The 8,762-nt window shown below is 44.7% G+C and overlaps 1 protein-coding gene across 1 annotated transcript; it reads left to right on the top strand.

Annotated features, from left to right (window-relative positions):
* The first annotated feature begins 356 nt into the window (after positions 1-356).
* LOC113119212 (perforin-1) lies at positions 357-2,673 on the top strand. The gene is made up of 3 exons (XM_026288502.1): positions 357-485; positions 683-1,203; positions 1,327-2,673. The coding sequence occupies exons 2-3, from the start codon at positions 686-688 to the stop codon at positions 2,522-2,524; spliced, it is 1,716 nt and encodes a 571-aa protein (XP_026144287.1). The 5' UTR covers positions 357-485; positions 683-685; the 3' UTR covers positions 2,525-2,673.
* Positions 2,674-8,762: the final 6,089 nt, after the last annotated feature.

Here is an 8,762-nt window from a genome sequence, read left to right as displayed (position 1 = left end):
TGGTAATTTAATGGCATACATCATAGTCAGTGTTTTTCAAACCGGTCCTGAGAGCAACCCCGGCACTGCACATGTTTTGTGTCTCCATTATCTATCACACCTGATTCACCTCATCAGCCTATTAGTAGAGACTGCAGGACCTGCAAGTGTCAGATATAGGGAGACATCCAAAATGTGAGGTGCTAGGGGTGCTTGCAGGACCGGTTTGAAAACCACTCACTGATCTACACCATCTCAAGGCAGAAAAAAATACTGTCCACTATGCAGTGCTTCAAATCATAGGCTGATCGGTCTTTGCAGCACTACATATTAAGTAGAACACATCTAGAAAAGCCTGTCAGGGAGGAACCCTAACACTCATTATTACAATGCATATCATTTGTAGCTACAAATCTTTGACACCCACAGCTACACAACCATCATATAAAATGAGCAGTTAGAGAAAAATACATTTCATTTTGATCTGTTCACAAGTGAATTCGGTGGTAAGAGACTGATAAATCATCAGATATTTCATATGATTTTAAATAAATCATCAGTTTTAAAGCACACACTTGTACTTTAAATGTTTTTATTTGTTTTAAAGTAATACTGTTGATATAATACATTTTACGAAGAAGTTTATTTGTATGTAAAAATCTGACACCAACAGATATACTGAAATTTTCTTCTCTCACTACAGATCATGGGGCAGATGCAGATTTACCTTGTTGTTTTCTGGGCGTTGCTTCTCATGACCGTTGCTGGAGAGGGTGACATAGGCTCATCCAAAGAGTGCAAAAATGCTCCCTTTGTTCCAGGACACAATCTTGCTGGAGAAGGATTTGATATTGTGACCATGGAGCGAAAAGGTTCTTACGTGATCGACACAGAAACATGGGATTTAGGAAACGGCACTTGTAAATTGCACAAAAACACGTTCATGAATGGAGTAAAACAGAAGCTACCAGCAGCAGTTGTAGACTGGAGGGCCTTGCCAAAGTGTTCAATGAAAGTCTCAAGTCAGATCTATGAATCAAGTGAAGCACTGGTCAAAGAATCATCATCGGCAGTCTCGGCTGGCTGGAGCATTGGTTTAGATGTGTATGCAGGGGGATATGTGGTTGGAAGCACTCATTCCAGTGAATCAAAATTTGCAATGAAAAAATCGAAAGAAGACAAATATAGTTTCACCAAACATGAAGTTGAATGCAGTTTTTACAGGTTGTTTTTCTTCACTCATATTATTAAAAAACTATGACATATAATGACTATGAAATTAAAACTTAAACTGCAAATTGTTCCTTCTTTGAGCCCACTAAATTGAAATTTTTACTGTTTTTACAGATATCGTGTAGCTGCAAAGCCTCCTCTTCAAGCAGAGTTTCTTGAAGCAGTCAAATCACTCCCTGCATCCTACGATCCAGTCGCATACCGCAACCTGATCTCAACCTATGGCACTCACTATACCACAAGTGTCAAGTTAGGAGGGGAAATGAAAGCCATAACAGCCATCAAAAGCTGTCAGGCAGCAATGATGGGACTTACAGACACTGCAGTGAAGGACTGTTTGGATGTAGAAGCCTCTGGTATATACAAGGGAGCAACTATGAGGTCAAAGACAAATTTATGTGAAAAACTAAAAAGAAAGATGCACACAAGTGTAAAGTTCAGCTCCATGTTCAGTGAACGTCAAATGGAAATTATTGGAGGAGAAAGAAATGGAGAAGATCTACTTTTTTCTGGTTCATCACACCCAGATTCCCTTAAAAAATGGGTCAAGTCTTTGAAGAGTCTCCCTGATGTTCTGCATTACTCTCTGAAACCCCTTCATTTCTTACTGAGTGCTAAACACCCTGCCAGGAAAGGACTGAAGAAAGCCGTTGAAAAATACATCACTGAAAATGCCCTTAAGAAGGTTTGCTCTAAGACTTGCCAGTCGTTCAGCGCAAGAGACCGATGTGCTTGTGTTTGTGAAAGTAGTCAAATGATAACGTCTAACTGCTGTCCAGCTGCAAAAGGACTAGCCACCCTGAAAGTCTACAGTCTCAGAGCCAGAGGTCTGTATGGAGATAAATTTACACAAACAGATGGCACTGTAACTGTTACATATGATGGCAAATATATGCGCACTCAGACCATTAATAATAATGACAATCCAAGCTGGCCAGAAACATTTTATTTTGGTCCTATTAAGATCAGAATGGACAAAAAAATAACTTTTGCGGTGTATGATGCAGACAGCTACTGGAACAGCGATTTCCTTGGTTCATGCTCTTTTTATCTTAGAAGTGGAGTTGTGCGTGATGCTTGTGCTTTTACATATGGCACCTTCTATTTTAACTACAAAGTTGAATGTGCTCCCAGTCTACAGGGCCCTAAATGTGATGAATACAGACCTTCTCCAATGGCTGCCCCTCTGGCTGATATTTTCAGCTCAAGAAACGGTGTTCTGGTTAAAGACTTGCCAATGCTTGAATTAGCTCTCAATAACTCAGATATGTTCGATTTCAAGAGTACTTTTGAAAAGCCAGTGATACTGTGACCTGCAATTTGAATCCTTCCTTTATGCATGATGCTTATGAGCCTAACTGCATTTTAATCTGCTAGAAAAAAGTATATCTATAACTTTTGCTTACTTATGTTCCCATTTCCTTTCTGCATTCTTGCATTAATAAAGCATTCATAAAGAGATCAGTTTGTGTTTATTTATTTATTTATTTTTACTAAATGTAAAAGCTGCAGGCAAAGCTGCTCTTTTCCCATTTGACAAGGTTCAGCTGAGTTAGCCCTTGCTATGAGTACACAATTATGCATTTATTACCATTCTGAAAATTCATATAAATATAAAATGCAAAAAAAAAAAAAATTCAATATTTCACAATATTTTAAGGAGAGCTGTTATCAAAGAGTGTGTGATGCACTGGCCATTTATCCAGGGTGCCTCGCTGCCTCTTCCTGGGATGCTAGGACGAGCTCCAGCATTCCTGTGACAAAACATACATCAAGCATTTTCGGAGAATGGATACATATTATTAGAAAGCATAGGCTGAAATAGTATGCTACAATAACTATTTGTGCAATACAAATATAGGTGAAATAATGGATAAACAGCAGTTTACTAGTACTGTATGCCATTTAAAAAAAATTCTCATCAACTGCACATTAAGCAAAGATGGTAACTTCCACCTTGTGTACCTCTGTTGCTATGCACCACCGAAGGAAAAAAAAAACATATATATATATATAAAAGAGGATATAAGGTGGCTTGTCACCAACAATTTGATTGATGAGGGTCATAAAAGCCATCTGTTCTGGACACCTGTTTGTACACCCCCCTCCCCTTCCTGTACACCCCAGTGACCTAAATATGAACTTATGAACCCTGTGAAAGAATTGCAGTGGGGGGGCGGGGGGGGTGGGGGTTGTGTGTGTGTGAGTGTGTGTTTGGAAGCTATGTGCTTTTTTTAAACATTAAAATGTGAAATCGTGAAAATGGTATAAGGGAAGTTTTTATTAATGTTTTAAGTACACAGAGTATTTAAAGAAAAAGGTTATAAACACATACGAAATGGAAACAATGTAATGATCGTTTTTGTCCTACTTGGAAAAGTGTAAAAATGTTACAAATTAAATTAAAAAAAAACTAGGTTGCTGGTTATTTATCTAAAACAACTAAACAAGTCAAAAAACTATCAGATACGTTTCGTTAAGCAACACATGAAAAAGATGTGAGAGCTTGTAGCATTGCAATTTAAAAAAGTGTAAAAAAACATTGCTAAAGTTGTTACAAATTAAATAAAAAGAAAACTAGGTTACTGGATATTTATGTAAAACGACTAAACAAGTAAAAAACAAGTAACATCAGCTCCTCGGTTCTTGAATCGGACGCTTCCGACAGAAACGGTTCTCGTTCAGTGTACAAATAAATGTCTAAATAATTATTATTTATTATTGTTCTGCGTAGTATGAAGATAATTTTTTTTTATATTCATCCCGGATATTTAATCAGGAAGAGGGTGCGGGGTCAACTACGGGGTCAAGGCGTTTTTTTTTGCAGGGTCTTGTGAAAAATCTGTACTTTTGTCGCGGTTGGTAAACCGTGATCTTGGGTTGTTTACACTTTGTGGTGAATTCTGTGTGTTCCGCGTCTGCACTGATTAGTTGTGGGCGTCTCCATTAATTGTATCAGCAACAGCTGGCACTCATTACCCATCTCCTTTATAATGGCTTGTCTCACGTCCTGTGTTTGTGAGATCATTGTTTCATGTCGTTGTGTTTACCCCCATCTGGCTTCTGTGTAGTTTGCATTGGATGTCTGTGTTTCCCCAGAACCTCATCCACTCTCCGCACGATCACTCAGCCACGGACACTTACCTTCGGCTCTGTTCCCCGCAGTTCCTGTGCCACTCTCTCCTGCTGCCTCACGCTGTTAACACCTGGATTCCTCACCTGCTCTCCACTACCATCTGGACTTCTCACCACCTTAACCATCCCTCTGGAGTGTTGCCGTATCATCGTCTTTGTGTGTCTTTGTACCATTATCTCATCATCTCATTAAATACTTGTATTCGCTATTGTTTCCAGACTGTCCTTTCACCAGCCGTCACAGAACGATCTTACCAACATGGAAGCAGCGAGCACCAACACCCTCACCGATTTCATGCACCACAGCGTCAAGATGATGGATCAGCAGCAGGAGAGCATCTTGAACACCGGACGTGCTGTCCAAGCGCTGGTGGCACAGGTGTCCAAGCTCACCCAGCAGATCCATCAGCTCACGTCTCCCACTACGCCCATCGCGCCGCCTGCGCCGACCGTTCCCCCGGGGATTCCCCAGGACCACTTCTGGCCAGAGCCGCGACTTCCGGCGCCGGAGAACTACGCTGGTGAGCCAACTTTTTGCAGAACATTCCTTAACAAGTGCTCGATGCATTTTGCTCTGCAGCCCCGTACTTTCGCCACAGAAGAATCCAGGGTAGCGTTCACGCTCACACTTCTATCTGGCAAGGCTTCCTTATGGGGAACGGCGGTGTGGGAAAATCAACATCCGTGCTGTACCTCGTTCCACCTCCTATCTGACAAAATGAAAAGAGTCTTCGACCGGGCCGCGACCGGCAGGGAGGACGCCCATCGCCTCTCGGAACTCCGACAAGGACATTCATCAGTCACCGAGTATTCCATCGAGTTCCGTACCCTGGCGGCCGCCTGCCAGTGGAACGAGGTGGCGCAGTGGGATAGATTCCTGCATGGGTTATCTGACCGTGCTCAGCAGGAGATCTACCTCCTCGAGCTGCCCCCTACTCTCAACGAACTCATAGACCTGGCGTTGTGGGTGGAGGCCAGGTTTAATCGCCTGGGCTGCCAACACAGTCCTTCCAGATTTACATTCTCTCCCAGTAGGGGGCGCTTAAGTTGAGAGAACACGGTCGGTTCTGTCGACAATCATGAGCCCATGCAGGTGGGTCGAGCTCGGCTGTCCCGGAGGGAGAGGGAATGGCGGAGGTCCCAAGGACTATGTTTATACTGTGGAGGCTCTGATCCGAACAACTACTCTTGCCCGGTAAAAGAGTCAGCCCGATAGTAAACCTGAGGCTACTATCGGGTGGGATCTCCGCTGAGAAGTCCTCACCCACATCATCGACCCTCCTTCCGGTTAAACTGCAGTGGAAGAATCACCATCATGAATGCCAAGCTCTTCTGGACTCCGGAGCCGAAGGTAATTTAATTGATTCTTCACTTGCACATCACCTGAACATTCCTGTCCTTCCTGTGTCTCTCCCCATCCATGTCACCGCACTCAACGGCCAGGAACTGCCTCATGTCACCCACCATACCGAACCCATCACACTCATCTAATCTGGCAACCATCAAGAAACCATGTCCTTTTTTCTCATGGACTCCCCTGTTGCTTCCATTGTTTTAGGTCACCCCTGGTTGTTCAAACATAATCCACGAGTGGAATGGGGTTCTAACACTATCACATTGTGGAGTGAAAGTTGTCATGAGTCTTGTCTGGTTTCTGCCTGTCCTGTTGTTCCTGTTTCTGTTTTTCAGAAGGAGACCATGGGTTTACCAAACGTGACCGTGGAGTATCTGGACCTGAAGGAAGTGTTCAGTAAGTCCCGGGCTGCTTCTCTTCCTCCGCATCGTCCCTACGACTGTGCCATAGACTTAGTGTCAGGTAAATCTCTGCCTAAAGGCAAGTTATACTCTCTTTCTATTCCTGAGAGGGAGGCCATGGAGAAATATATTTCTGATTCCTTAGCCTCTGGGTTTATCCGTCTTTTCTCTTCTCCAGCGGGGGCGGGGTTCTTTTTTGTGGGTAAGAAGGATGGTTCTCTGCGACCTTGCATTGATTACTGAGAGCTGAACAACATTACTATTAAGAATACTTATCCATTACCACTCATGTCTTCAGCTTTCGAGAGGTTGCAGGGAGCATCTGTATTCACAAAATTGGATTTGCGTAACGCTTATCATTTGGTCCGCATCAGGAAGGGGGATGAATGGAAAACTGCCTTTAATACCCCGAGAGGGCACTTTGAATATTTGGTGATGCCTTTCGGGCTCTCCAACTCGCCCGGGGTTTTTCAAGCACTCGTGATTGACGTGTTGAGAGATATGGTAGATCAGTTTATATATGTTTACCTGGATGACATACTGATTTTTTCTTCATCTCTCCAGGAACATGTTCAACACGTCAGACGAGTGCTCCAGAGGTTATTAGAGAATGGGCTTTTTGTCAAGGCGGAGAAGTGCGTATTCCATGCACAGTCGGTCCCCTTCCTAGGGTATATCGTGTCATCTGAGGGAATACGAATGGACCCTGACAAGTTAAAGACTGTGATAGATTGGCCATCTCCAGATTCCCGTAAGGCCCTACAGCGGTTTCTGGGGTTCGCTAACTTCTATCGGCGTTTTATTCGTAATTACAGCCAACTAGCCTCACCTCTGACAGCCTTGACCTCCCCCAGTACTCCGTTCAGGTGGTCTGATGCAGCTGAGGCTGCGTTCTCTAACCTGAAGAACCGCTTTGTTTCGGCTCCCATCCTTGTCACCCCTGATCCCACACGGCAGTTCGTGGTGGAGGTCGACGCATCAGAGGTGGGGGTAGGAGCAGTGTTGTCCCAATGTGCTGTTTCAGACGATAAGGTCCACCCTTGCGTGTTTTTCTCTCATCGATTATCTCCTGCCGAACGTAATTATGACATTGGCAATAGAGAGTTGCTGGCGGTCAAATTAGCATTGGAGGAGTGGCGCCACTGGTTAGAGGGTTTAGGGGTTCCCTTTATTGTTTGGACCGATCATAAGAATTTAGAGTACATTAGAACTGCCAAAAGACTCAATTCCAGGCAGGCTCGGTGTGCACTTTTTTTCGGCCGTTTTGAATTTACCCTATCGTACCGGGTTCCAAGAATGTTAAACCCGATTCTTTGTCACGTCTTTTTGATCCCTCCGCCCGTCCCGTTATTCCCGAGTGTATTTTGCCTGAGAAATGAGTGGTTTCAGCACTCGTATGGGAGGTCGAGTCGAAGGTCAAGACGGCCTTAGAAGGGGTAACGCCTCCGTCCGGTTGCCCACCGAACCGCTTATTTGTGCCGGAGGAGTTAAGGTCCGAAGTTGTCCAGTGGGGTCATTGTTCCAACATGGCTTGTCATCCAGGGATAAGTAGAACTAATGGGTTGGTTAGACAACGATTCTGGTGGCCACGTATGGCTCGCGATGTCCGCGATTTTGTTTTGGCTTGTTCAGTTTGCGCCAGTGGTAAGTCATCTAACCGACCTCCTGATGGGCTCCTTCAACCGCTGTCTGTCCCTTCGAGACCCTGGTCACATATCACTCTAGATTTTGTCACCGCCTTCCCGCCCTCTAATGGCATGACAGTCGTTTTGACTGTAGTGGACCGGTTCTCGAAGGTGGCACATTTCATTCCCTTGCCCAAATTACAGACAGGCAAGAAGACAGCGGTTACTGTTTTAGATCACGTCTTTCGGCTTCATGGCCTCCCGGTAGACGTGGTTTCAAACAGGGGATCCCAGTTCATATCCAAATTTTGGAAAGAGTTTTGCAAGTTATAAGGAGCGTCAGTTAGCTTGTCGTCGGGTTATCGACTGAGCGAGCCAACCAAGATTTAGAGAGGACGTTGAGATGTTTGGTCTCCAAGAATCCTTCTTCCTGGAGTCAACAACTCTCTATGGTGGAGTACGCCCACAATTCGTTGCCAGTGTCAGCTAAGGGCCTTTCTCCATTTCAAGGTAGTGTAGGGTACCAGCCACCAGCGTTTCCCAGTCTGGAATCCGAAGTCGCGGTCCTCTCCGCTCACGCGTTTGTCCAGAGGTGCCACCGCACCTGGACCAGAGCCCATGAGACTCTGCTCCGGGTGAGGGAGCGCACTAAGGCCAAGGCCGATCACCACCGGTCAAAGCCTCCTGTCTACGTCGTGGGTCAAAAAGTGTGGCTTTCTACCAGTAACATTCCATTGCTATCCGTTTCTAATAAACTAACTCCCAAATTTATTGGCCCGTTCACTATCACCAAGATCATTAGTCCGGTGACAGTCCGCCTCAAACTACCTCCTGCGTACAAGAGGATACACCCCGCCTTTCATGTGTCCAAAATTAAACCTGTGTTTTATGCACGTATTAATCCGCCTACTCCGGTTCCCCCGCCGCTGCGTCACGTAGATGGAGAACTGACTTATTCGGTTAATCGCATTCTGGACGCGAGACGGAGGGGACGAGGATTCCAGTATCTGGTGGACTGGGAAGGTTACGGTCCGG

This window comes from Carassius auratus, chromosome 19 (genome assembly GCF_003368295.1).
Source record: "Carassius auratus strain Wakin chromosome 19, ASM336829v1, whole genome shotgun sequence".
Lineage (NCBI taxonomy): Eukaryota > Metazoa > Chordata > Actinopteri > Cypriniformes > Cyprinidae > Carassius > Carassius auratus.
This window is presented reverse-complemented; position numbering and strand designations above follow the sequence as displayed.

Excerpts from the sequence above, each read along its gene's own strand:
- LOC113119212 (XM_026288502.1), top strand. The coding sequence starts at position 686 with ATGGGGCAGATGCAGATTTACCTTGTTGTTTTCTGGGCGTTGCTTCTC. Across the intron at positions 1,204-1,326 it reads GTTGAATGCAGTTTTTACAG|ATATCGTGTAGCTGCAAAGC; the intron begins GTTGTTTTTCTT and ends CTGTTTTTACAG.